At 59.3% G+C, this 26,714-nt stretch overlaps 8 protein-coding genes across 8 annotated transcripts; 4 read left to right on the forward strand and 4 right to left on the reverse strand.

The window, feature by feature from the left end:
• Window positions 1-182: 182 nt before the first annotated feature.
• Window positions 183-4,732, reverse strand: MYCTH_2311890 (uncharacterized protein). Its single transcript, XM_003666783.1, has 3 exons — window positions 4,248-4,732; window positions 709-4,130; window positions 183-636 (listed from the first exon to the last, which is right to left on the reverse strand). Exons 1-3 carry the CDS (start codon window positions 4,539-4,541, stop codon window positions 522-524), a joined length of 3,831 nt encoding a protein of 1,276 aa, XP_003666831.1. The 5' UTR covers window positions 4,542-4,732; the 3' UTR covers window positions 183-521.
• An 869-nt stretch (window positions 4,733-5,601) lies between these two features.
• MYCTH_2311893 (uncharacterized protein) lies at window positions 5,602-7,137 on the forward strand (the record flags this gene model as incomplete). The annotated part of the gene is made up of 1 exon (XM_003666784.1): window positions 5,602-7,137. Exon 1 carries the CDS (start codon window positions 6,142-6,144, stop codon window positions 7,132-7,134), a length of 993 nt encoding a protein of 330 aa, XP_003666832.1. The 5' UTR covers window positions 5,602-6,141.
• Window positions 7,138-9,715: 2,578 nt separating this feature from the next.
• MYCTH_2311896 (uncharacterized protein) lies at window positions 9,716-12,306 on the reverse strand. Its single transcript, XM_003666785.1, has one exon. The coding sequence runs from the start codon at window positions 11,979-11,981 to the stop codon at window positions 10,122-10,124; it is 1,860 nt and encodes a 619-aa protein (XP_003666833.1). The 5' UTR covers window positions 11,982-12,306; the 3' UTR covers window positions 9,716-10,121.
• A 2,281-nt stretch (window positions 12,307-14,587) lies between these two features.
• Window positions 14,588-16,723, forward strand: MYCTH_2311897 (uncharacterized protein). The gene has a single exon (XM_003666786.1). The coding sequence runs from the start codon at window positions 14,791-14,793 to the stop codon at window positions 16,564-16,566; it is 1,776 nt and encodes a 591-aa protein (XP_003666834.1). The 5' UTR covers window positions 14,588-14,790; the 3' UTR covers window positions 16,567-16,723.
• A 923-nt stretch (window positions 16,724-17,646) lies between these two features.
• On the reverse strand, window positions 17,647-19,446 carry MYCTH_2311899 (uncharacterized protein). The gene has a single exon (XM_003666787.1). It carries the CDS (start codon window positions 19,144-19,146, stop codon window positions 17,665-17,667), a length of 1,482 nt encoding a protein of 493 aa, XP_003666835.1. The 5' UTR covers window positions 19,147-19,446; the 3' UTR covers window positions 17,647-17,664.
• A 1,916-nt stretch (window positions 19,447-21,362) lies between these two features.
• On the forward strand, window positions 21,363-21,728 carry MYCTH_58485 (uncharacterized protein; the record flags this gene model as incomplete). The annotated part of the gene is made up of 1 exon (XM_003666788.1): window positions 21,363-21,728. A coding segment is annotated over one exon (366 nt), but the record flags the coding sequence as incomplete, so codon positions are not given.
• Window positions 21,729-21,870: 142 nt separating this feature from the next.
• On the forward strand, window positions 21,871-23,402 carry MYCTH_2311901 (uncharacterized protein). The gene has a single exon (XM_003666789.1). It carries the CDS (start codon window positions 22,221-22,223, stop codon window positions 23,010-23,012), a length of 792 nt encoding a protein of 263 aa, XP_003666837.1. The 5' UTR covers window positions 21,871-22,220; the 3' UTR covers window positions 23,013-23,402.
• A 232-nt stretch (window positions 23,403-23,634) lies between these two features.
• On the reverse strand, window positions 23,635-25,838 carry MYCTH_2311902 (uncharacterized protein). Its single transcript, XM_003666790.1, has one exon. The coding sequence runs from the start codon at window positions 25,809-25,811 to the stop codon at window positions 23,688-23,690; it is 2,124 nt and encodes a 707-aa protein (XP_003666838.1). The 5' UTR covers window positions 25,812-25,838; the 3' UTR covers window positions 23,635-23,687.
• Window positions 25,839-26,714: the final 876 nt, after the last annotated feature.

The following is a 26,714-nucleotide window of genomic DNA, read 5'->3' on the forward strand; positions in this document are numbered from 1 at the left end:
TGGAAGTGTTTACGGTTGAAATTCTCAACAACAATAATGCCACGAATGATGATCTCAAGACTTGGGCATCTCGGGTTGCGAGTGGGTGTGGAGCGGTCTAAGCGAGGTGTGTCGTACCGTAAAGGGCCGCTATATCTGCACTGTGCTTGGGCGCACACGCTTTCCACAACTTCCACAGTGCTCCGTACAAAGTCTGTGGATGCTTTCCGCTTTTTTGCCCCGAAACAGCAACCCAACGACATGAGAATGAAAAGATGATGATAGAACACAATTTCTGAAATTGGCGTTCCTTAGCTACGACGGTTACCTAAAATAACGAATTATTACGGCCGAGAAAGCGAAAGAAGACTTGCATACTAGGCCGATATTGAATATCTGTTAAGTCTTGTTTTCCATGTCTTCCTTCTCTCTCCCTCTTTTAATTTCCCCGTTTCATCTCATTGCCGACCAAAACCACCGCCGACCCCAGGAAATAAAAGCGAAAGAAAGTATGGATCTCTCTCCATAAAGCGTCATGCCCCTCAAACCTCCGTCTCGACATCGGGCTTGCGCCCGCTGAGGCTGCCGACCTTCATCAGCCTCCTGGTAGCGAACACGGCCTCATCTTTTGCGAACTGGATGTTGCGCATGGGTTTCCTGGCCCCCCTCAAGTTAGCACCCAAAAAAAAAAAAAAAAAAAATCGGTTGCCTGAACATTTTGACACCTACCACTGCATCAACCCGCGGTGCTTCCGGTGCAGGTCCCGGCTCCGGGTGCGGTAGTCCTTGTACTGCTTGATCGGGTTCTTGCTGCTGCTGCTGCCCGGCTGACCGGTGGCGTCGGTGGCTCCCGTGGCTTTGCTGTCGGTCGACTTGCGCGAGGAGGAGCCGCCGCCGCCCTCGCCGCCCTTCCTCCAAGTATAGTTCCCCTCGCCGCCCTCATCACTGGGCCCCCCGACACTGTTTCGCTGCTGCTTTGCCCGGTCATGCGTGGCATCGTCGATGCCCAGGTCCACTTCGTCCTCCTCCTCCTCCTCCTCCTCCTCCTCGACTTCGTCGCCGCTGCTATCCTCTTCGCCCTCGCCGTTTTCTACTTCTACCCCGTCCACCACCCGCCCGTGTGTTGTCGGCTCCCCGCGCTCGTCCACGCTCCCGGCCTCGCCGTCCAGCTGCTTCTTCCTCTTCAGCAGCGCGGCGGGATCTTCTCCGAACGCGCCCGTCCAGTCGGTCCCGTCCTTGGCCAGCCACTTCTTCTTCTCCTCCTCGGGCGCCATGGCCAGCACGTCCCGGCCGTGCGTCAGGCTCTCCTCGTGCAGCCGCTGCACGGCGGGGGGCACCTCCGGGCGGACGTGCTCGGCGCGGACGCCCTCGGCGAAGCAGGCCTCCCACGACTCGATGGTCTCGCGCGAGTCGTTGTCGCTGACGAAGCGGAGGTGGTCGCGGTCGGTGCCCGGCTTGAAGCGGCCGCGGAAGCGGAGCCGGCCGACCTCCTCGACGCGCAGGTCCGGCACCGAGCCGACGTTGTCGGGCGTGATGTAGTTCTGCGACAGCCGCATCCCGTTGTCGCACCGCCAGATGGGCAGGTCGAAGTCGCGCTCCTCCCCGTCCGGCACGTCCTGCAGCCACAGGGACGCGAACGCCGCGTCGGCCTTCTTGCGCCGCCTGGGCCCGCCCGACGACGACGGGCGGAACTCGAAGAAGACGGGCGAGCGGTACCGGAAGCGCACGGGCAGGCGGACGCGCCGCGACGACCTGGGGTGGTGCGCCCCCCCGCTGATGTCCCAGGTCAGGCCGGTGCCGTCGTCGCTGCGCCGGCAGGCGTGCGCCTTGACGGTGGCCGAGCTGCCGCCGGTGCGTATGCGGATCTTTGTGTGCTGGGACGGGTGGTGGCCGCCGGTAGCGGTGAGGGCGTCCGAGGTGAACTCGAAGGTGCCGATGTCGCCGAAGCCGAGCTGGGTGGGCGGGAGGCGCAGCTCGACCGAGCGGAACAGGAGGCTGAGGCGGATGCGGCCGAAGCCGATGCCGCCGTCGAGCGGGTACCAGCGGGTGCTCTGGCTGCTGGTCTGGAGCACGTCGGAGAGGCGCAGCGGCACGACGCCGATGATAGGGTCGTGCTCCCGGTTGCGCGAGTCGCGCACCGTGACGGTGACGATGCACGACCGCCAGTCGCGGATGAAGCGCTCGGTGCCGGCCTCGAAGATGGGGCGCGACGACACCACCTTGGTGCGCGTCTTGTAGACGAGCTCGTCGTTGATCAGCACCGTGCAGTAGGCGCTCGGCAGCTTCTTCCCTTCCTCCTCCTTGATCTCGCCCGCCTCGGGCCGCGCCGGCTCGTACTCGCGGCCGCCGGAGCGCTTGCCGCCCTTGGAGCCCTTGATGTTGGCGAGCTCGAGGTTGACGATCTGGTGCACGACCACGCTCAGCACCCCGCTCGGCCAGAGCGGGTCGGGCGGCGTGTGCGCGACGGCGTCCTCCTCGGCCGTGTCGAGGCTGCCCTTGTCGTCCTGCATCTCCTTCCTGTCGCGCAGCGCCAGGGGCAGGTTGGGGTCGAGGCCGTCGGTGCGCAGGGCGCGGCGGAACTGCGTCTTGCCGAAGTAGCCGACCTCCCAGTGCAGCTCGCCCGGCATGGTGCTCCCGGCCTTGACGCCCTTGAGCTTGGACACCTGGGGGAACATCCTGCCCGGGTGCTGGATCAGCTTCTGGATGCTCATCTCGACCTTGCCGACCACGTCGTCGGCCGACGACCGGTCGCTGTCCCACAGCTCGAGCGAGAGCTGCTCGTCGGCCTTGATGACGTCGACCGTGATGGGGAGCGCGCAGCTCTCCTCGAAGATGGGGTTGAGGTCGTCCTGGATGACGCGGGTGCAGTACTGCGGCTTGCCGAACTTGGAGAAGGAGACGCAGATGTAAGGGTCGGAGCCGCCGCCGTCGCTGCCGCGGCGGTCCTGCTTGCTGAGGCCGACGGCCTTGTGGATGCGGATGAAGAGCACGCCCAGGGCGTTGGTGTCCTTCTTGATGTTGTCGCCGACGAGCATCTTGCCGATGTCGAGCGTCATGGACTTGGGGGCGACGTACATGCTGGCGGCGGTGGCGATGGCCCAGTTGACAAAGTTGGAGATGAGCGGCAGGTTGAGGATGTTGGCGCCCTTCTCGACGAGCGGCACGCAGCTGGCCTCGACCTTGGGCAGGCCCATGAGGGTGAAGCTGAGCGTCTTGACGAAGGGCGGGTTGGGCTCGAGGGCGACGCGCAGCCGGACGGTGGCCACCAGCCGGTTCAGCTCGACCCAGATGGGGAAGGGCAGGCCGAACAGGCCCTTGATGCCGAGGTAGAAGACGAGCTGCATGCCCATGTTCTTGGCCTTGGACGACACGTCGGCGGACGAGGGCAGCGAGTGGTAGGCAACGGCGGCCTCGAGGTTGTAGAAGTCGCCGCTCTCCTCCTCGGCGGCCAGCTCCTGCGGGTCCTTGACCTTGGCGTCCCGCTTATGGATCTCCTCCTTCAGGTCCTGCACGTGGCGGTCGGGCAGGGCCCTCAGGCTCAGGATGCGCAGCGGGTTGGTCCCCTGGGAGAGGTCGTTGACCTTGACGTGCTCGATGACGCGCGGGACGCTGGCCTGCATGACGTCCTCGAGCGTGTCGGCGACGGCGGCGAACATGTCCGGGTTCACGAGGCCCCAGATGAGGCCGACGGCCGTGTTGAGCCACTCGACCGACTCGGGGATCAGGTTCACGACGGCGGTCTCGCCCCGCTTCTGCTCGGCGCTCCACTCGGCGGCGCGGCCCTGGCGGATCAGGTCCTTGGCCCAGAGGAAGACGCCCGAGACGACGGCGGCGCCGAGGGGCACGAGCGCCCACAGGCTGCCGCCGCCCAGGGCCTTGCCGAGGAAGACGATGGCGAGGAAGACGAAGGCGCAGAGGACGTTGGCGCGGGCCTCGATGGAGGCGAACATGGGCTCGTAGCTGACGCTCGGGGTCGGGTGGAAGAGCACGTTCGTCTTTTCGCCGTGGATGGGCACGTCCGAGGTGGCGCCCTCGGCGACGGGGTCGGGCGGGGCCGTCACGTCCTGCGCGACGCGGTACTCCTCGCCCGACTGGGACGAGGTCGTCTGTCTGGTTGTCTCCTTGCCCAGGTTGGCATTGGGGACCGTGATCTGCGTGTTTTGGGTTAGCATACCTACCTCTGATGTGCCAACGCATGTGGAAGAGAGAGGAAGGAAGGAGGAAAAAAAAAGAAAAAGAAAACCAAAAAGGGGGGAGGGGGGACCAACCATGGGCTCGTCGGCGGCTTTCATGTGGTGGGAGCCAATGTCCTCAATCTCGACGTCCTTGCCGGTCGTCGGGTCGCGCACGGTGCGGCGGTTCTTGCCCGGCTTGCGCTGGTCGGCGGGGAGGTGGTCCCTGACCTCGCCATGGTGGTGGTTGGCCTTGAGCTGGGCGTCGATCTGGGCATCGCGGTCCTTCTTTTGCCGGTCCAGCGACTCGACGAACTGCTTGATGCTGGGGATCCGGTTGCTGCCCGAATAGTGCTGCCCGGAGGGGTAGATCTTCTCGTCGGTGTTCATGATGGTGGGTCGTGTGGTTGGGCTTATTATGCGGCGACGGGCGACGAAGAAGACATGAGGTAGATTATGCTAAGCCCACCTGTCTCCAGGGAGGAAGGTAGGTCAGTTTCTTTGTTTGTGTGTTTGTTTGTCCCTTGAAGTAGTTCTTGGTCGACCTTCGATAGTAGGTTACCGTAGCAGTACAAAAAAAAAAAAGGGGGGGGGGGGGGACAAAGGTTATATCATGACTGCCCTCAACTCTCCACATCACACTTAACACAAATCTCAGCGGCTCTCTTCCTGTCCCGCTCTTACGTAGTTTCGCGCTCTTGGTCTCTGCTGAAACCGACTCGAGAACAAGCAATAGCCCGGCTGCCAATGACCGTCAATGGCAATTGTGCAGCGGAGCTAATCCTCATCATGTTGTATCCTTGAATCGCATCTTGACAGCCCTATCGGTGTTCTAGAGCGAACGGTAGATTCCCACTCTGGTAACTGCTGCGGGTTCGATGTTAGGCGTGAAGATCAATGACGTCGAGAGTGCGCTCATCGGACCCACTGGCTTGGCAAGTAGCTTGTGCTGTGAATGGATCCACCCCCAGGGCCCTACACTACTACAGAGTAGTAAATGATGTCGCCTTGTCGAGAGCTGCCCCGCTGGCGGAGGGCCAAAAAGGCAGGGGCAGGCGAATTAATGCTACCCGCTCTTACTTGGACACCAAAGTTGCAAATCATAGTAGGTACGCATGCAATATCTTCTTGGAAACCAAGGCACGAGCGCATATTGTACAGTCGACGGCGAAATGGGTGTCGCTGAATGCTTATTTATTAATAACATTGTTAAACAGCTGCGGGTCAGCCTGTGGCTGCTCTATGGCTTGGCGGTACGTTTTGTGCCTCGGGAGAGAGAGCAGTACTCACAGAATGGCGAAACTAAACGCTCCCAATCCACAGTCCCCGTCCGCCTCGGTCCCCGAGTTCGTCCTCTCACCCACCCTCATCCGTCTCCGCCAGAAGTCGGTGTTTTGTGGGGGACCGAGATCATTGGGCCTATCAACTAATTATATGATACGCAGCATATTACTATGATTATTATTTTGCTGGCGGAAGACCATGAGACCGCAGACTGCCGCTAATCGCTGTTATCCAGCTTACACTAGAGATCGCGAAATTACCAGCCGGTACCGATTCAGCTTCAGAGACCTTTTGAAGGTCAGGCCTCTAGGGACGGACCGTGCCGAGTCGAATATGCGATTGATTCCAACGCAGGAGGCCGTGACTGATGCGGGGACAGCATCAGCTTGTTCGGTACGGCTCGTACGGCCGGCCATCCATACATACAACCCAAGCATGGGAAAGCTGCCGATCAAGGTGCGGGGCTCCTGTCTAAGCCGCCGCCACTGGATGCCCGACGAGAGCCTGATCTTGTGCCTCCCAGGGACCGAGGAGGATCCAATACTTTCCATGTTAGCTACTCCCAGTCCTCCTGGGTGGTAGTAGACTTTTTGCGGCCTGCCTTGTGCATCGTCACCCTGGTATTTCCTCTATTCCAAGCGGTTTCGTATCGTCAGCGTCTGTACCCATCTACCCCTCTCTCCTTCGCTCGGAACCAACGCCCGCCATGTCAGACCCTCGAAAGTACACGGTCGGCTGGATTTGTGCGATCACCACCGAGGCCGTAGCAGCCCGGGCCTTCCTCGACGAAGAACACGACGGCCCTTCCACCGTCGCAAAGCACGACAACAATAGCTATGTCTTAGGCAGGATCGGCGCTCACAATGTCGTCATTGCCGTCCTCCCCGATGCGGAATACGGCATAGCGTCCGCGGCAGCAGTGGCCCGGGACATGCTCCACAGCTTCCCGAACGTGCGCATCGGATTGATGGTCGGCATCGGAGGCGGGGCGCCTAGCCCGAAGCGGGATATCCGACTCGGGGACGTCGTAGTCAGCAGCGGCAATGCCGGGGAAAGCGGCGTGTTCCAATACGACTATGGCAAGACGATCCAGAACCAGTCGTTTCAAGAGACTGCATTCTTGGACCAACCACCCATGGTCCTGCGGACGGCCGTGAGCACGCTCAGAGGCACATACGAAATGAAAGGACACCAGCTGGTGGACAACGTGAACGAGGCATTGAAGAAGATTAAGAGGCGAAACAAGTACACGCGGCCTCCTCCGGAAAGCGACAGGCTGTACAGGCCCGACTTTGTCCATCCTGCTCACTCGACCGACCGCTGCGATGTCACGTGCGGCAACGATGAGGCAAACCTGGTGATCCGGGGCGAACGAGACGAAGAGGATGACGACCCGGCGATTCACTACGGCCTGATTGCTAGCGGGAACCAGCTGATGAAAGATGCGCGGCTCCGGGACAAGTTGGCGGACGACAAGGGCGTTCTCTGCTTCGAGATGGAAGCCGCCGGTCTGATGAACCACTTCCCATGCTTGGTCATCCGCGGCATCTGCGACTACTCGGACTCGCACAAGAACAAGGAGTGGCAGGGCTTTGCGGCCATGATGGCGGCGGCGTATGCCAAGGATCTTCTGCATCAGATCCCCGTCAACAAGATCATAGAAGAAAGGCGGATCAGTGAAGTACTCGGTTCGAGTTAGTAGCGCACGTCTGATTTTTGTGATATATATATAATCTGACAGTAAGCAGTTCGGGATGATTTGGAACGTTTGCATCAGACGGCGGAAAAGACCAGAGCTATGGTCGTGGCTCCTCAAATCGCGGAGTGGCTTTCCCCTCCTGACTCATCCACAAACTTCAACCGAGCGAGGAAGGAGTGGCACGAGGGGTCCGGGCAATGGTTCCTCAATAGCACGGCCTTCAATGAGTGGAAGCAAGGATCACGTCGCCATCTCTGGCTTCAAGGCTTAGCAGGGTGTGGCAAAACCATCCTCAGTGCGACGATAGTAGATCATCTTCGGAAGAACGATTGCCTCGTCCTCGATTTCTATTTCGACTTCAACGACACCGCGAAACAGAATGTTGACGGCATGTTACGTTCCCTCTTGTTTCAGCTCTACAAGTTTGGGTCTCACCCCGAACAACTCGACAACCTATACCATTCACACCTCAACGGCCAGAGGCAGCCAGACACGCCGACTTTGACGAACTGTCCCCGTACGATGATCAAAGGCTCGAAAGCGACCTTCGTTATTCTGGACGCTTTAGATGAGTGTACAGAGAGAAGAGAGCTCCTTGGGTGGCTGGAGGAATTCTCGAAATCCGACCCGAGTCACGTTCGCCTGCTCGCCACTGGACGACCAGAAGAAGAGTTTCTGAGCTTCATCCCTAGCTGGCTCGGAAAAGAGCAATGTTTGTCGCTTGATAAGAGCGCGGTCAATGCCGATATACGGTCCTATGTTGCGGCGAAACTTGAACGCAGCCCTGATTTCGTGAGCAAGGCACTGTCTGAGGATCTCCTCGAACAGATTCGCAACAAAGTCGGAAACGGGGCTGACGGCATGTCAGTTTCACCCTTAGCCATCGATAAGCCAAACCGATTATCTGACATCTAGTATAGGTTCAGATGGGCCGCATGCCAGTTAGCTAGTCTCGCGGCATGCATGAGTCCCCGCGCCATCGAAAAAGCTCTCGAGAGTTTGCCCCGAGATCTCGATGAAACGTACCGTCGCATGCTTCGAAGTATCCCAGCAGACATTGAGAAGGATGCCATACGTCTCCTTCAATTTCTCGTTCACACCGAGCGGCCATTAACAATTTCGGAGGCCATAGAAGTGATTGCCACGCAGACGGACGAGGAACCACGGGGCTTCGATCCGAAGCGGAGATTGTTCCGTGAGGCCGATGTTCTACGGTACTGCCCTGGTTTGGTGTCGGTCATTGAGACATGGTACTCTAAGGAACTCCATCTTGCACACTTCTCGGTCAAGGAGTACCTTCTCAAACAACAGCAATTTGACCTCACCTGCGCCAGCATTGCCATCACAAGAACCTTTTTAAGTTACCTTACAGATATCGAGTGTGATTCCTCAAAGAATATCCGGCAAGTTTTTCCGATGGCAGCGTATGCGGCAGACTCCTGGATGGGCTATGCAATTTTCGCACAGTCTTCGGAAAGCGTTGTCCACGAAATACTCGAGTTCTTACAAGATGATTCTGCTTTTGAGCGATGGTTAAACGTTTCTAAATTTTTCTATCACTGGAAGGGAGATCTAGGCCCGTCCCAAGCATCGAAGCTCTACTATTTATGCCTGGGTGGTCTCCCAGCGGTTGCGCGACGTTTACTAGACATGGGAGCCGACGTCAATGCCGAGGGCGGGACTCTCGACAGGCTTCTCCATGCTGCCGCATTCAGCGGCAACAGAGACCTCGTGCAACTCCTTCTTGACAATGGCGCCGATATCAACGCGCAGGGTGGCATATACGGCACCGCTCTCCATGCTGCCGCATTCAGCGGCAACAGAGACCTCGTGCAACTCCTTCTTGACAATGGCGCCGATATCAACGCGCAAGGTGGCGAATACGGCACCGCTCTCCAAGCTGCTTCATCTCGTGGCTACAGGGAAATCGTGCAACTCCTTCTTGACAACGGTGCCGATATCAACGCGCAGGGTGGCATATATGGTACCGTTCTCAAAGCTGCCATTTATGGAGGCGTCGAGATTGGCTATAACGGAGGCCATATGGAGATTATACAACTCCTGCTAGACAAGGGCGCCAACGTTAATGCCCAAGGCCACGAACATAGTATCGCTCTCGAAATCGTAGAGAAAGGCATCGGAACTGGCTTCGATGGAGGCTATATGGAGATTATACAACTCCTGCTAGACAAGGGCGCCAATGTAAATGCGCAAGGTGGCGAATACGGCACTACTCTCCAAGCTCTCATCGAGAGAGGCTGTCGAGATATCGTGCAACTCCTACGAGGCATGGTTGCCGACGATGTATAGGGCTGTTTCTAGTACTCTGCCACAAAGTATGATAGATAGAAATACAATACGTGTTATACGTGTATAATATCTAATCCTCGCAGACCAAGTAGATAGAAGTAGGAATGGCTTTTGGCAATAGCTCTCTGGTTACCTACGATTTCCGGAGACACATCTTACATATATTACCTTTGACTGGGAGCAGCTAGTTTCGTTTTTGGCTATTACAGTCGGTACTGCATCTTGTTAGTGTTGGTTCCTGACATACTTCCCATATTACCAAAATCGATACCACAAGGCCACACAAGTCACAGGTTAGCCATCCCACATCGCTTGTGGTTTCTATGTAATGTCAATGTAATGCAAGTATGTTCATGTGTTTGTGTGACCGGTTATACATAACCTTACGCTGACCGACCTACTGCCCAGAGACCCCAGTTTCCGCATCATCCATCATAAACTCATCCGAGTCATGAACCAAAAAATCAACAAAACCTCCGTGGATCAGGTATCGCCACAATACCCACATCCAACCCAAACCCAAACACGCAAGAAACGAAAAAGACAGATCTCTTTGATATGCTCGCTATTCGCCTTCCTTGCAATGATATGGTAACCCGCTCCGTTAACTCCCTTACATGCCGTTTTTTCCCAAACCAAAATATGCACCTAGTGTATAGTGATTGTGTGTGTGAGTGTCAAGGAGCAGCGTCCCTCCAAGGGACCCACCCCCGGCCACCTCCGGCTCCGACCGGCCGAGCCGTCATGGTGGGCGTGCCATCGTCCATCTCAACATCCGCATCCCCGCGCAGCACATCCGCCGTCCCCTTCTTATGGGTGTAGGGGTGATGATGATGGTGAAAGTCTCTGGCAGTAGGGGCGGCGGTGGCGACGTCCTCGACAGAGGTGAAACTGCTCGCGTCCGACATGTCCACGTCCCCGTCCTCCCCCTCCTCCTCCTCCTCCCTGCCGCTATGCTGGCTGCTGCAGGCGCTGGTGGTCGACTCCATGCCGGGCGTGGGGGGCTCGATCATGCCTTCGGGAGTGGCGTGGCGGGCATCTGTGGCGCAGGACGGGACCCGGTCGCCCGTGTCCGGGGTGGACGGTCGAGTGGGGACGAGGGAGGCCGGGATCGGGGTGAGCTCCCGAGCGGTCTGCTGCTGGTGTTGTTGCTGAGGGAGCGGGTGGGGTTGGGGTTGTGGTTCGGGTTGGGATTCCTGCGGCGCGGGTGAGGGTGGAGCTTCTGGGGCCGGTGTGGGAGGTTGGGCGGGAGGATTGGCGGTTGCGGCGCGGGCTGGGGCCACTGGCACGGCCAGGAGGGGGACCTGTGTTTGCTGCTGCTGCTGCTGCTGTGGCTGGCCCCCGGTTGCTGCGGCGACCGCTTTGGCGAGTTGTGCCTGCTGGCTTCGCGTCCGCGGCCTGGGAGCCGGGATGGAGAGAAGGGGGACCGAGGGAGGGGCCGGGACATTTTCGTCGGCGACTGCCGGTGCTGCGTCGGCACCCTCGGCGTCCTCGCCATCCTCGTCCTGCCCGATCGTCCACACCCAACGGCGCTTCTTCTCCCGGCGCTTGCTGCCCCGCTTGCGGATGCCGCCTCCCGTGGGCGACAGCGCCGTGGGCGAGGACGCGTGCATGCCGGCCATGCGGCGGCGCATCTCCTCGAACGGGCCGGGCGTCTGGCCGCCGTCGCGCGTGTTGTCGCCGCTGGCCGCGTCGGCCATGGCCTGGTCGAGGCTGTCGCCGTCATCCGAGGACGAGGCAGATGGGGAGATTGGCGTGGCCTCCTCGGCGAGGAGGTCGATGTGGGACTTTGTGTACCGGCTGGTCGTGATCTCCTGCTCGAGGGGGCTGTTGTAGGCCACGCGGCGGAGGGCCTTCTCCTGCAGGCGGCGCGACTGCCGCCTTGGAGATTCGGGCGATTTGGCACTGGACGGCGGCAGAGGCGAGTTGCGGAGGATGCTGCGGAGGCTGCGCGGGTGGATGTAGGGCAGCTTGGCGCCGCTGCCGACGGGCATCGTAGTCCGCCGCTTGTTGGAATTGGAAGAATTCTGCGTCGACTGCTGCTGCGCAGGGGGGTTCACGCCCCGTGACAGGGCGGTTACCGGCGTCGTCCCGTCAGAGGTGAAGAAGACCTGAGCACCGCCCTGCTCGTGTGGTTGCGCCGATAGCGGGGGCGTGGCCGTCATGGCACTGGGGAAGAAGACCTGCTTGGCCACCGCGGGGGAGACGGCCTGCGAAGTGACGGGAGTGTCGAGGTAAGGCCCCAGGTAGGGCGTGTTATGTGCGGCGCCGTTGGACGCGGCGACGTCCTGTGTCTGCAGCTTGAGCATCGGTCTCCTGCATGGGATTGCCGTTGGCGGGACCTCCTGGATCGGCGTGGACCGGTCGATGGCGGTGGCGTAAACATTGGAGAGCGTGTTGAACGACGTTGGCGACGTGACGTCGACGGCAGCGGCGAGACACCTCGACGTCCGCACACTCGGGCCGTTGGCAAGAGCCTTGATCTGGAGTGACAGCCTCGGTCGTTTCGGCGGGCTCTGCGAGCTCGTTGACGACATGGCAAAGGCGGGCGGGGAGGGGCAACAGTTCCGGAGAGGTCGAGCAAGAATGAATTCCGGAATAACGAATAACCTGGGAGGAGGGGCGATTAATCACGGAGCGCCTAAGGCCACCTGCGACTTCCTAAGCCAGCTAGGAAAGAGAGCACAGGCAGGCAGGCAGGCAGGCAGGCAGCAGGCAGGCAGGCAGGCAGCAGGCAGGCAAGCAGAGCGTGCGACCTCTTCGGTTGGCCCAACAAACAACAGTCAAAATACTGATCAGAGCGCGAGCGCCCGGGAGACACCGGGCGGGATAGGGGGAGGGCGGCTATATGTGTAATCATCTGTACGAACTTCTAGGGCTTTTTTTTTTTTCTGTGTCGAGATACCCTGGTTCTCGCACCCCCCCCCCCCCCCAACTGGTTGCGTTTGCTGGCGGCTAGTGTAGTGTGGTGTAACTAGTGTGGCAGGCGTCTGGCAGGGGACGGCCTGCTGGCCGAGCGAGCTCTCGAATGCAGCATGCTGCACGAGCAAGCGCCAGGGAGGTTTGAGCGAGTAGTACGAAGGATATGGATGTATGTATGTACAGTACTCCGTACATATACATACATACACATAACACCTACCTACCTATCTAAAGTAGGGATATACATGTAGTATATACGTATATCCTATACACTAGTATACTTTCTTCACACACTAGTGCCACTATGCACTCTGCACTATGCACTACAAGCAACTCGGCCGGTTTGTGGAGTGCGGGTGCAACTGGGAGTTGCTTTGCAGTCAGTTGTTGCAGTCAGTTATCGCAGTTAGCGGGGACTGTGTGCAAGGTGAGGGCAAACCATCGCCTCACAGCAACGCGCAATCCTCTCAGGCTGCCCAGCATGGCTCACGGGAGTGCGACAAGGGAGGCCTGCGTCTTGCCGTATGTACGGATTACATACAAGAGCAACCCTCCAAGGCTCCCTGGTTGGCTGCCGCGGAAGGAAGAGGTCATTGGGAGTGGCCAGCACACAGCCATGCAGCTTGCAGGCGCAAGCGCTCACTCGGCCAATCATGGCTGTCAGATTGCACCTTGTCCCCACCTGCACGCAAAGTCACATCGCGTCTATTCCCGCCCAGTCGAATTTAGCACCCTCGATTCGGCAGGGGGAGGGGGAGGGGCTTGGGACTACGGACTACTGCCCGCCGATCTAAGGTTGCGAGCTGTTGGCTTCTCTTCGATAACGTGCGAGAGTCGAGCGTCCGAGCCAGCAATGACATTCATGATTGTCGGTCGTCTGACCAGGGTGCAGGAAGGATCCCGGTGGTGTTCTAGAAGGATTTCATTGATTTCATTGTTCCCATGCGGGGAAGAGGGAGAAGTGTTCCGTACTGAGTAATCCGTAGAGTATTCCGTATATTCGTACATAGTACAATCCGTACATCCTCCCCGAGTTTTCCGTCACAAGGTTCCGGCCGAACACAAGCGCCCGTCAGCCGCCCAAAACACACCTGCAAAAGTTTGACACGTTGGGATCTCCTACACAATGACCGACGATCACGCCGCCGGGTCTTCGCGCTCCATTGTAATGTGTAATCTCTCTCTAGGCCTCTCGGCAAACGCCATGAAGAGCGGTGAATGCCTTGTCGGCAGCATTTAACAAGCTGAAAAGCCCGAGTTTGCCATCAACATGGGGTGAGTAAGACGGATCGGTCAATCAGCTATCGAACGTCATCATGCTCGCGGAAGGAGATACGCAGTAGTTAAAGCCAAACAAATCGTGTATGGGACGAAAATAGGTCATGGGGAAAACGATGAGCGGAGCCGGGGGGCCGGCCAGTCCCCTGCCACGGTGACCCGCTTCGGGTATGTATGTATTGGACCCGTTTTCGAACAAAGAAACAGCAAGAATTGCCGCATACACTAAAGGTTGACGTATAACTAAGGTTTGAAGAAGACTTTGCAATATGCCTTGGTGTGTGGAGGGAAGCGGCGGCGGCTCGCACGCATTGTGAGCTCTGAATGCTTGATTATCGAGACTGCCAGTTCCGGTTCCAGAGCCCAGCGCGACCCGCTGAACTGGTGCGCCCACTCTACTGTGTACTTCTCCTACACTAGAACGGCGCTATCCGCTCCCCACTCTCGGGTTTACACTTCGGTATTCAAACACCATCCCCGTACACCAAGGCTGGCTAAAAATAGCATTTCGCGACCGAACGAACCTCGATAATCTTGACAAAACAAATCCGACCCCCGGTCGACGACATCATCTCCATCTCGACACCAGGGATCCGGTAAACAAAACAATCCGAGATCGACCCGGCGATGTCCGCCCACCACGTTGACGCGTCCCTGTCGCTGGAAACCGTCCGCAGCAGATGAATCCTGCTCCGAGCAAAAAAAAGGCGCCACCCCGACGAGACAGTCGGGTCATCATCCACTTTGTACAGCCCCCCTCAACATCTACCCTGCGCAGTCCAAACACTGCCTGCTATGCCTTGGTCCACATGACCACGACGGGAAACAGAGTTGGTCTGACACCGTGAGCTGTTGCTCTCGAATTCTTCTTGTTCACAGGATCTCGACTGTTTCTATGCCCAGGCACGTAGCCCCACCCGCTGCATTGACCGATCCCCTGGGAGTGAGAAGAAAGAGGGAAAAAAAAAGAAAAAAAAACAAGAAACAAGAAAAAAATAGCAAAATAGAAACGCCACCGCTTACACACGCAGCCAGTGCGTCGAGAATCAGCAGCCGTCGCTCAAGTCCCGGCCCCTCGGCATCAAGCAGAAAGGCATCCTCGCCACCTGCAACTACGTGGCCCGCCGCCATGGCGTCAGGAAGCTGATGCCCATCGCTCAGGCCAAGAAGGTCTGCCCGGACCTGGTCCTGGCCGACGGCGAGGACCTGTCGCCCTTCCGCGACGTGTCCAAGCGCCTCTATGCCCTGCTCCGGTCCTACTCGTGGAACGGCAAGGTAGAGCGTCTGGGCCTGGACGAGATGTTCCTCGACGTCACCGACATGGTCTCGTACAACCTCGAGCTCCTCAACCGGAACGCCCTGCCGCAGTCCTATTTCTGTCTCTCCCGCTCCGACCCCGAGGTAGGCTTTGAGTACGATGCCACGTCGTTTGCCGGGTGTGTCCACGGTAACCGTAGTAGTAGTAGTAGTAGTGGTGGTGGTGGTGGTGGTGGTGTTGATGGTGATGACGCCATCCAGCCTCAGGAGAGCGTTCTGTACATGCGCCTACTGGTGGCCTCCCACCTTGCCTTCTATCTCCGGATGAAGATCGAGGAGCAGGGATACACCACCGCCTGCGGGATATCGACCAGCAAGCTGCTCGCTAAGCTGGTCGGCAACAGGAATAAGCCGCGGAATCAGACGACCCTCCTAGCCCTGTGCCAAGAGGACGTCCAGTCCTTCATGGACGAGCACAGCCTCCGCAAGGTCCCCGGGATAGGCGGCAGGATTACCCGCCTGCTGGAAGGCTTCGTCCTCGGCAGGGAACCGGACCCCGACACCCATACGATGGAGTGTTCCACCACCGTCGGCCAGGTGCGTACCCACCCCGGCATCTCACCCTCGAGCCTGTCCCGCCTCCTATCCGGCCGGGGCTTGGAGAAAAACGTGGGCCCCAAGGTCTGGGCCCTGCTCCACGGCGTAGACGACAGCGAAGTGCAACCGGCGCGCGACATCCCCACCCAGATCAGCATCGAGGACACCTACCGCGGCCTCAGTAGCCTGTCCGAGATCCGCCGCGCCCTGCTGGCCGTCACCGTCTCCCTCGTCCGGCGCATGCACGCCGACCTCCTCGAGGGGGAGGACGAAGACGTTGATGACGGCGACCACGACGACGACGACAACAAGCCCCCGGACCGCGCCGCCGCGACTGCGACGCCGTCATCCCGTCGTCGCAGGTGGCTCGCCCGTCCCCGGACCCTCCGCCTCACCACGCGGCCCTACACCGCCCCGCAAGACGAGAAGCCCTACAACTGGGGCCGCGCCTCCCGCAGCTGCCCCCTCCCCTCGTTCGTCTTCAACACGAGCCTGCCGCGCGAGGAGCGGGCGGCGAGGCTCGTGAACGAGACGCTGCTCCCGCTCTTCCATAAGCTGAACCCTCCATCCCCTCCTCTTCCTCCTCCTCCCACGGCGGTAGCCCGCGCCGGCACCGGCCCCTCCGCCCCGGGACCACCGGAGCCCGGAGGTTGGAACATCGGCCTGCTCAACGTCTGCGTGACCAACATGTCCGCCGGCGCCGTCGACGGCGGTGGCGGCGACATCAGTCAGCTGTTTCGGCGGCAGCAGGGGGGGTTGCCGTCAAGGGAATCTCCGCCCCGCGGGCCGCCGCCGCCGGGTGCGGGACACACTGTTGGTGGTAACGGTTCTCTGGAAGAAGAGCTCACGATGGAGGAGGGTGGCGACGGGGAGTCGGCCGTCGCGCCGCGGGAATGGAACGACTTCGGCGGTGACAAGGTGGTGGTGGAGGAGGAGGACGAGGACATGTGGGATAGCGACGAAGATACCCCCCACGAAGACTCGGCGCTGTGTCCGCTCTGCGACCGGCTGCTGCCCCGCTTCGCCATGTCCGCCCACGAGCGGTATCACAGCTTGGGCGACGCTTGAGAGAGAGAGAGAGGAGAGGGGGGGGGAGAAACCGTGTGTGTATGTGTGTGAGAATATAGATATGGATGTTGGGGAAAGGAAAAAAAAAACACCCAGACACGATCTACCATAAGAGAGCCCATCCATAAGTCACAGAATATGTATGCATGTGCTTGCGTAGGTATGTGTACTAAGTGCAGCATGCCGTACATGCCAGTCATAACGCGTGGCCTGATGAAGAAGAGCGTGTACAGCAAGCGGCAATGTACATACCTTGTGGACGTACATACATACCTAGGTACATGCCGACTATACTGCATGTAATCCGAACTTGTTATCCTTGAGGAAGTCATCGTAATGGGAACGCGTCACCCCGTGGCGTGAGAGCCCTTTCTCGCCCCTCTCGCCGGCACCGGGATCTCATCCGGCGCCTCTCTCCTCGCATTTCATGACTCACCGTTACTTTTCGTGCATCATCATACCGTGGAGAGTAGCTCATCGGTTGCAGTTTGCGGCGTCGAGCGGACCTGACTGATGTTTTGGAGGATCCTGCCTCTTCTTCTCTCTCAAATGATCTGGCTCGGAGAGAGACTTGGACCGAGCAACACACTTTCGGAACGCAGATGAATGCTTTGAACTTAGGAGGATTGCAAGCATAGGTGGGAATGGCTGAAGATGAGAAAACGAAAAAAACTTGGGAGTGCTTGAAGGTAACAGGAACAGGAGCCATCAGCAAGTGGAGAGCAGCTTTCCCCTACTCTCCTTGTCTATTGTGTTCTAAAACAATGCACCAAGAAAAAAAAACGGAGAAAAAGATGCAAGTATTAAAAATATTTAGTTCGGGCACCGATGTTTCGTTCTTCTTCTTCGCCCGATGTTGAGCCCTCAACGCCTGCGCCCTCGGGAAGTTCAGATATCGCCTCCCGGATGTTCTCCCCAATGCAAATGCAAGAACCCGGCCCTCGAGGGGCCAATTTCATAACAGCCGTAATCATGCTTTCGTATATATCTGACACTCGCCCGTCCGCGGCCCCTCCCTCCCTTCGACTTCGCTGTGGGTATCCAAGTTATAGACTGATCCTCCGAAAAGGGGAAAAAAAATACAGAAAGCTCTTTGTTTTAGGCAGCGGCAGCAGACGCAGAAGGAGCAGTAGAGCCGCTCGCCTGGCCGAAGGTAAAGGCCATCATGTTCTCGAGCGTCTGGTTGCCCCTGTGCAACTCTTCTATCCAGTCGGCCACGAGGTTCAGCGAGACCGACTTGCTCGGGGCGGCGCCGTTCATGAGCCCCGGGACGATGGCCATGAGGTGGTCGTAGCCGCGCCCGATAAAGTCGCGCCGGCGCCGCTCGCTGCCGACGTGGTTCTGGCGTCGCTGCTCGGGCGTGAGCGTCGTGCGCGGGGACTTCTTGCGCCCGGCACCACTCTTGCCCGTCCCCGATTTTCGCTGCCTCTTCGTTTGTGTGGGATCTGATGGTGTCCCGTTGGATTCGGAGGCGGAGGCGGCGGAGGGTTTGTCGCCGTTTTGTGGTGGCGCTGTTCCTGACGGTGGCGCTGGTGGTGGTGAAGCTGCGCTCGGTCGTTTTCGCTGGGTTAATGGCGGGGCTGTAGGGCTGACGGGCGTGGGCATCGCCTGCTCCGCATCCACGGGGGCTTCCCCCATCTTGCTCGTCCTCCTTCGCCTTGTTGGCGGTTCGTCCGGCGGCGGCGGGTTGTGCGACACCGTCCTTCGGACCGGAACGACCACCGAATTCCGTGATGCCTCATTCGACGAGTATTGTGCCCCCCACGAGGTGGGACTAGCAGCTCTCGTGGGGGCAGCGCTGTGGCTCGGCTCTAGGCAGCGGAGATGCGCCAGCTGCTCCGCTGTGATGGCCTCTGTGGTCTCCTTCGCTGATGGGGGCACAAAGCTCGTGTCGGTGAAATTCGGATCTGACCCGTATTGGACGTCGACGGATAATGTTCGTGGCGCATTAGATGTCCGACGCGCCATCGACATTTGAGCCTGCGTGCCGTAGCGGCCGTTGCCGAGTGTGAACGGGTCGGGTTGGGAGGAAACCATGGTTTGCGAGGCAGTTGTCAGCGAGTGTGAAACTTCAGGGTACAAGCCGAAGGGCATGCTGCCGCGGCCTACGAGAGTAGCGGCGGCGGCGACGGCGTCGGGGGTATGCAGGGAATCGTAGTAACTCTGGGTCTGCTCTGATTGCTGGGATTGCTGGAACTGCTGGAATGCCGACCCATTCTGGGACTGGTAGTTATCGGGGAAACCAGGCGTTGTCGAGGCGGCGATGCCGAGATCCGTCGACGGCGAAAAGTCGAACATGCCAAAGGCCTCCGAGAGCAACGCATTGTCCGGATCTCCAAACCTCACGACGTGCCCAACGACGTCGGCCGGCTTCATCCAATCCTGGGTGCAAAGGCCGCCCAGCGCTTGCGCGGCAAGAGGGGTTCCATTGCTGGCCGAGGCGACGGAGCCGAAGAAAGAATTTAGGTATCGCTGCTCGTAATCGTCGAGGAGTTCGGCACCGGGCACGCCCGGGGAATCTTCGCGGTCGGCCTCTTGATATGGTTGTTGGTATGATTGCTGGCTCGCTGCTTGATTCATCTTGGCAGACCGCGAACTGCAGCTCCCAGGTTTCGATCGTCTGTGCGGGCACCAGGAACGAAGCCTACGGCCGCGTTTGTTGGGAGACGTATTCGGAAGAAGAGAAAAATCAGAGCAAAAGACGGTGTCGTGGGATGTCGAGATTGAAGAAAACGGACACGAACGGCAACTTGACGGGAAGAAAGGCTTGTGTCTCTGGGGGTTCTGGAGTTTGGAGATGGGATTGACAGGGGCCGGGGTTGGAATCCCCGACCTTTAACGAATTGTGCGGGGTGAAAAGGCGCCCAGGCTGTTTCCAAGTGTCCGGGGACAGGAAGTGACCGAGCTACCTATTTAAAGGAACCACACAGTCCTTCCAATAATTGCCCCCGATGCTTTCCTTGCAGCTACAGATGGTGAGACAGACCGAGCTGCGTGTTAAGGAGTATTATTGTTATTAGAAGGCATAGCTCTGCAGTGGCATGCGGGCTGCGGGCGTGGTGCAGAACTGCTCGACGTGTAGTTATATGGATACCTTCCTTCACGTTTACACTACAAACCTGTATGTAACGGAATGGTAAGGTCGGCGCTTGTGTGCTGTACCATTGGAAACTTTTGTTTCTCCGCGATCCGAATGCGGGCTATTAGCCTGGCCTTTTGCAAACCAACTGGCTTGATGAATCGCGAATCGCGAATTCTTGCTGCATAATGTTTTTTGCTAGGCGACCTATCCATAGTTGAGCTTTGCTACTCCGTATTGCGACTTGTCTGGGGTAAGTGGGTGTATATGCATCTAACGTAGACTATTCTTTCCCTCCAAGGGTAGCTATCGTTCTATCAGAGTATCACATGCTCTTTCCTGCTGAGGGCCCCCGCAGTCGACCACGAGCTGCCCCGCCAAGACGGCATGGACGAACAGGGTGATGCCGATATTCGTCGTCATGCGGCTGATTGGCCCTTTTGCTCTTGATTTTGGCGTCCGATTTTGTTACGTGAGCCTGTGTTCCCACGTCAGGAGGATCGCTAGCAGAAATCCTCTAGATACCAAGGAATAGCGTCTCGTAGCTGTCTATATTCCCCTTTCATAGTCTTTTCATTAGACATCAATTGGCCATTTTTAGTTTGACCATTCGGTGTTGCGAGCGCAAATCTCCTGGCCATTGCGCCGAATGTGGGAAGATTGTTACCGACGTGGGTCTTGAATATTAACGGTCTGTCTGTTGTGCTGGCGATTCCTGGGCTGCCCGGTGCCGCGGGTTGCAGCTCCCATATTTTAGAATATACCGGTTAGATACACACAGCAGGTCGGTCGGTGGGAGGGACACTTGTATGGGGTATCGGGGCGAGTGGTGATGGGACCATGAGCTGAGGCGCCACACCATTCCTCCCCCCCGCCCTTTCACGCATGTTACGAAACGAATGCATCGCCAGTCGTCATAGGTCACACCGAGTCCCTGCTAGGGTATATGCGTGTTCGGGTTCTATCGGGCACCCATACTCTAGGATGTAAAATCAGGTCTAGGTAGTCGCACCCGTTACTTCTTGGTCGCGCGTGGTCATTGGCAGTGGAGGTTTGTTTCCTACGAAATGAGGAACAGCTCGGTCGTAACCGGAAGGTTAATTCGTGGAGCGTGCAGGTGGTGCGACATAAGCAACACCAACCGGGTTACTGGGCAGGATGATGGTTCGCCTTTTTTTGTCCTCTCGTGCCTTGAACTGTGACACCACTACGTACTAGCTCTGGTGAACCCGAAACCTGGTACGGATTAGTTTGCGGGAAGCAGCCCCTGTAGTTGGAATAAGAAATATGCGGGGCAGTTATTAACTTACAGATCCCGCGCATGTCCCGGGTCGATCTTGTTCTGGGCACGCCAGTTTAGTGGTCGAGTTTGGGCATGTATGTACCGAGGCTATGCCAGGTTCCTTCCCGTTTCCCACCACGGTTATCGAGGTACCTTCCCAAGAACCTGAGCCCGATCCCTCCCTCGATCAATTCTCTCGCCTTACTTACCTTACCTATACGTGCGCGTAGTAGTTCATCCAAGGCGCCCTGCTTTAGCTGCTGCGACGCTCCCGGCCTTGATTTACGCGTAGGACTAGTGCTATTTGCGCACGGCGAGCTAGAGCAGCTCTGCTGCCGTCAGCTGGCGCTTGCACTCGCTTTCTGACGTGGTCGTCCAATCGACGGGCCGAGATAATTTTTTTTTCTTCAGATCCCAGTCACGTCACCCGTTTTACGTCGCGTTCGTTCCATGGCCGTGTCAACATCGCAACGGCGGAGGTGGGACAGCGACATTCCCACCGTCTTCCGCCCGCTGGTGCGCGCGTACCTGTTCGGTTATGCGTCTGCAGTCGGGCCCCGGTTGCTGACGCTTCTGCTTCAACACGCTGCCCGCCACAGACGCAGCAAACAGCAACAGACAGGTCCGACGCCCGATCCCCAGCGTGACGAACCGTTCCTGGCGGGCCTCCGACGCATCCTCTTGGGCCCGCTCTCTTGTCGGAGTTTTCCCACCTCTTGCGCCGTGCTCATTGGCGGTGCCACCTTTCTCGAGGTATGTCCATTCCAGCGTGCTTTCCATGCCCCGGCCAGTTTTCAGTGAGCTCTGGAGCGGGTAACTAACCAGTACGATTTTGTTCGAAGCTCCCTGTAAAATCGCTGCTCGACCGCTATGGCTGGACTATCTCCGAAGTTGCCAGGAGAAGGTGACTATCCATCCCCCCCCCCCCCCACCCCCTTCCTTGGTCTGCATCATTGCTGACCGGGTGCAACCCCTCGCGTTCACAGGCTCTCGCGCTGGCTCGCCTCGTTCATCGCGGCATGGCTGAGCCTGAGGCTGCTGCAGTCCAAACAGAGCCCAAGCTTCACCGAGGTTAAGCCGGGGCTGAAGGGGCGTACCCAGACCGTCCGCTACGCCGGCCGCACCCTCGACCTTACCTTCCTCGCCGTGACCCGGGCGCTGGACGTAGTCGTCGGCGAGCTCTGGCGGCGCCGCAGGGTACGTCGCCAGGCCACAGGGCAGTGGACCCGCCTCGAGCGCGCCGTCTCCCGCCTGGCCGACCCGGCCCTCTTCGCCCTCTCCAGCGGCCTCATCATGTGGACCTGGATCTACCTGCCCTCGCGGCTGCCGCGCGCCTACAACAAGTGGATCGCCTCGGCCGCCGCCGTCGACGCGCGCCTCATCACCGCCCTCCAGCGCTGCCGCGAGGGCAGCCTGGTCTACGGCAAGGACACGGGCCAGGCGCCGCTGCTGGGCTCCATGTGCGCCGACTACGGCTGGCCGGCCGCCTGGGGAGACCCGGCACAGTCGGTGCCGTTCCCTTGCGAGATGGTGCACATGGGCTGCGGGCCCTCGTGCGAGTACCACGCCCTGTCGCGCTTCGTCCGTTCCTTCCGCTGGGCCATGACGACCTACCTGCCTCTCACCCTGCTCCTGGCAGCACGCGGCGGCCGCGGCGGCGCCGCCAAGGCTCTGCGCAGGGCCCTCTTGTCCGCCTCCCGCTCGTCCGCCTTCCTCGCCACCTTCATCACGCTCTTCTACTACGGCGTCTGCCTGGCCCGCACGCGACTGGGCCCGCGCGTCCTCGGCAGGGACGCGGCCGCGTGCCAGCGCGTCGACGGCGGCCTCTGCGTCGCCGCCGGGTGCGTGCTGTGCGGCTGGAGCATCCTGCTCGAGAACGCCGCCCGGCGCAAGGACATCGCCCTCTTCGTCGCGCCCCGCGCCATGGCCACCCTGTTCCCCCGCCGGTACCCCCTGGACGAGCAGTGGCGGGAGACGCTCGCGTTCGCGGCGAGCGCCGCGGTCGTGATGGCCGCTTTTGCCGAGAATCGGGCCTCGGTGCGGGGCGTGGCCGGCGGTGTGCTGGGTTGGGTGTTTCGGGAGTGAGTGACCTTGGGGCGTAGCGGGTTGGTTATAATGCAGCCGTAGTGATAGTGGTGTGTCTGTACATCATGTTTTTCCTTGTTTTCCTGGGGAGCGTGTATGTACATGTGTGTAATAGTTTCCATAGAGTGGTACGGAGTAGAGGCGCCTCTGTAACTGTAGCGGGCTTGGGCTGTTAGAGAGTAGCATGTACCAAGTAATTGGGGAAACAAAAAAAAAGGGGGCATATATAGAATAGTGTCATTTAGATGGTTCGGTAGGGCTTTGTAGATTATCTTTGCTGGTGGCAGATTCTACAGGTCAGCCCAGCTGGGCGTGCGAGGAGACGGCAAGGTGTCGCCATCCATTTGAAGCTTAATTCCAAGTCGTATTACTAGCCTAACAAAGGTTTCCACAAGATGTTTGGATTATTAACGGTGGTGATGCATGGATGTCGCCGACTGGCGATTCAACTGGGCGTTCAACCCATGAAAACGTCTTATTTCTAAGCCAATACTAGCGTACACCCATTATATCCAGTTTGTATATCCAGTTTGTAAATGAGAAAGCAAAACTCCCGACGCCGGCCTACGGGTCCCCCCTATGACTTTTACATATATATCCAAGCTTCGAAGAATCAAAAAAAAAAAAAAAAGAAACTAAAACGCCAGATATGTCAAAAAGATGTCTTTTCAATCTTCATAGCCTCACCTCGGCCGAGCGCTTCCCATCTTTCCAACCCATCCCCTCGCTCAGCCAGACCCTCGGCCACCAGAACCGGCACGCCTCCTTCTCGAGCTCCGTCATCTCGACCACCTTGGCCGGCACCCCCCGGTGCCACCCCCCGCCCATCTCGTCGTTGCCTTCCCCGAACACCATGATCTTGCCCGTGCCCTCGCGGTCGCCGTCGGGCCCGAACGGCGAGACGAAAGGCGGCCACTCGACCTCGTCGTAGTCGTCCGCGTCGTTGACGCTGCCGCTCCTCTCCTTCTTATGGGGGTGTTGGTGGGCACTGATGATGTCCGGACTGGACGCGTCGCTGGCCACGAAGCGCGCCCAGCGGCCGTGCATGGCGCGGGCGATGGCGCGCATGCCGACGCGGCCGCGGAGCTCCATGACGTCGTGGGCGACGGCGGGGGCCTCGTCGCCGTGGTTGGCCGTGCCGTTGGACGAGGTGGCGGCGTAGCGGTAGACGTAGACGGGGCCGACGCCCGACAGGGACATGTAGTGGGCCGTCTGCAGGACGGGGCAGATGTAGGCGTAGTGCGAGTAGGCGGCGTCGAGGCGCGCCCACTGCCTGCCCGCGCCGGGCGGAATGCCGCGGCGGTAGGGGCTCGTGGGCACCCTGACGGGGTCCGGGTAGAGGGCCTCGAGCTCGTCGAGGTCGCCCGGGGTGAGGGTGGGGATGAGGGTCTGGAAGAAGGAGCGGAAGTCGGCCGCCGTGTCGGCGTTGTGGGGGATGAACATGGTCCCCTCGTTGGTGCTGAAGCCGGTTATGACGGGGATGCGGAGGTGGTTGCCGGCGAGCCACGACTTGATGGGGAGGTCGGGGATCAGCGGCGGGCGGGGGGCGTCGAGCTCGGCGTGGCTCGACTGGGCCAGGTGGTTGGGGCTGTCGATGACGGGCTGGAAGGGCCAGGTCACGCTGTCGACGTACTTGTCCCAGACGACCTTGGAGGCGCGCACGATGGTCTCGAGAGGCAGCTTGCGGAGGTGGTCGAACAGCTCCGACTCGGGAATGCCGGCGACGCCGGCGGCGATGAGGAACTCGCGGAACTGGACGAGGTGGCGAGGGTGGGTCGGGTAGAACACGGCACGGGCCGTGGTCGCACCGGACTCGAGGATGGCCTTGATGAAGGGGGGCGGGGTGGACCTGCTGGAGTAGTACATAATGTGGTGGCCGATCGAGTGCGCCCCCGCGCTGAGGCCCATAACGCTCACGTTCTTGGGGTCGCCGCCGAAGGCCTCGATGTTTTCCTGAACCCAGTCCAGCAGCATCTGCTGGTCGCGCAGGCCCAGGTTCAGCAGCCCTTCCCGGGCGGTCACGTCGGACGGCAGGAAGCCCAGCGCGCCGACGCGGTAGTTGAAGCTGACGGACACTATGGGTTCCTTGGACCAGGCGGCGAAGCTGGCCATGTTGCGCTCGGTCCCGTTGCCCTTGTTGAAGCCGCCGCCGTGGATGTACACGACGACGGGCAGGCGCGGCCGCCTCCTGGTGCCGTCGGCCGTCTTCTCGTACCCATCCCGGTCGACCAAGCCGGCGGGCCGGTAGATGTTGGCGTTCAGACAGTTCTCGCTCATGTTGCGCAGCACCACTCCGTCGTTGGGGCATATCTTGCCCCACCTTACCGCATCAAAGACCTCTGTGGACTCTGGCAGCGGCTGGGGCGGACGGAACCGGTTCGGGCCGCTCGTATCCTGGGCGTATGGCACGCCGCGAAAGGCGTCGAGAGCCCTGGGGAAGCGGTGCGAGGCCAGCAGCGTGGTGCCGATGTAGGTGCCCTGCCGAAGAACGACGGCGGGGCGGGCTGCGGCAGTGCCGCCGGGTTTGTGTGTTGTGGGCATGGGACCGGCGGTGGGAGCAGCAGTGGTGGTAGTGGTGACGGTGTCTGTCGCAGTAGTTTTGGTTGTCGTTGTTGTTGCTGTTGCTGTTGTTGCTGTTGTTGCTGCGGGCTTCTCGGCGTCGTCCTTGCCCACATCCAGCGGCGGACCAGACACCCGCTGCCGGCCTGGCCCGTATCCGAAGCCGTATCCGAAGCCGTAGAGGTAGAGCCAGAGCAGCAGCAGTACGGCGACTGCGGAGAACCACGACCAGGTCAACATTCTCCTGCGGGTAACCCGGCGCTTTATCTGGGGCACGCCGCACATTATTGCGGACGCCGAGACGCCGGGATTGGCCGCCTCTTAAAAGAGATGTCGGTGGTTTCTGGTCCCCAGCTCCACCGGAATTGCGGAGAGATCTTGGCGCAGACAACTTCCGAGGCTGCGGTTACACTAGTCTGCCTCCCGTGGCCATGTTTGGAAAGGCGGGCAGTGTCGTATTGAGGGGGAATGAGCGGGGAGGCGGGATGGCGCCAAGTGCTGGCTGACGGTTTCCGACAGCAGCCTGGGGAGTGTAATCCGTAGTTATCGGACAGGCTGCAGAACGTCGGTAACTAAGCCGAATAGAAAAGGCTGCGCGGGTGACACAGCAATATGTTGCCTCGAAAATGTATTCTGTAGAACCCCGGGAGATGGCTCAATGGGGGCGGCGAAGGTCTGAACATCCGATTGGATGCCAAATACGGTTATTTCTTTTCCCAGTGGTGGGGGAATGGGGAAACGCTTAAGCAGGGACAAGCAGAGAGAGTCGGTTGGGCGTTAGCATGCGCAATTCACAATGCACGTCAAAGTTGCAGGCAGAACACGCAGCAAGGCCGCATTGGCTGCGTGCGGGCAGTTTGCTTTAACTGAGGGAGGTGCTGCTCGGAACTTGCTTGGGGCTGATTCTCGTGCTGTTCCACTCTGATTGCCTGATAAGGTAACGACTCGTGGCAATTTCGGGTCCGACACGCTGAGTGTGAAACAGGGCCAGTTCCACTGCAGTGCAATTGAGCCACTGCACGAGTGCTTGACCCTCGTGCATATCCGCTACATTAACAATGCTACCGAGTGATTCCGGACTGCGAAGATTCTGGAGACGGCGACGAGCGACGCAATAACTCAATCTCATCGAGTCTCTTACTC

Source organism: Thermothelomyces thermophilus, chromosome 7 (genome assembly GCF_000226095.1).
Source record: "Thermothelomyces thermophilus ATCC 42464 chromosome 7, complete sequence".
NCBI lineage: Eukaryota > Fungi > Ascomycota > Sordariomycetes > Sordariales > Chaetomiaceae > Thermothelomyces > Thermothelomyces thermophilus.

Excerpts from the sequence above, each read along its gene's own strand:
- MYCTH_2311901 (XM_003666789.1), top strand. The coding sequence starts at position 22,221 with ATGTGGACCTGGATCTACCTGCCCTCGCGGCTGCCGCGCGCCTACAAC.
- MYCTH_2311896 (XM_003666785.1), bottom strand. The coding sequence starts at position 11,981 with ATGTCGTCAACGAGCTCGCAGAGCCCGCCGAAACGACCGAGGCTGTCA.
- MYCTH_2311890 (XM_003666783.1), bottom strand. The coding sequence starts at position 4,541 with ATGAACACCGACGAGAAGATCTACCCCTCCGGGCAGCACTATTCGGGC. Across the intron at positions 4,131-4,247 it reads AAGCCGCCGACGAGCCCATG|ATCACGGTCCCCAATGCCAA; the intron begins GTTGGTCCCCCC and ends CAAAACACGCAG. Across the intron at positions 637-708 it reads CACCGCGGGTTGATGCAGTG|GAAACCCATGCGCAACATCC; the intron begins GTAGGTGTCAAA and ends GAGGGGGGCCAG.
- MYCTH_2311899 (XM_003666787.1), bottom strand. The coding sequence starts at position 19,146 with ATGAATCAAGCAGCGAGCCAGCAATCATACCAACAACCATATCAAGAG.
- MYCTH_2311902 (XM_003666790.1), bottom strand. The coding sequence starts at position 25,811 with ATGTTGACCTGGTCGTGGTTCTCCGCAGTCGCCGTACTGCTGCTGCTC.
- MYCTH_2311897 (XM_003666786.1), top strand. The coding sequence starts at position 14,791 with ATGCCCATCGCTCAGGCCAAGAAGGTCTGCCCGGACCTGGTCCTGGCC.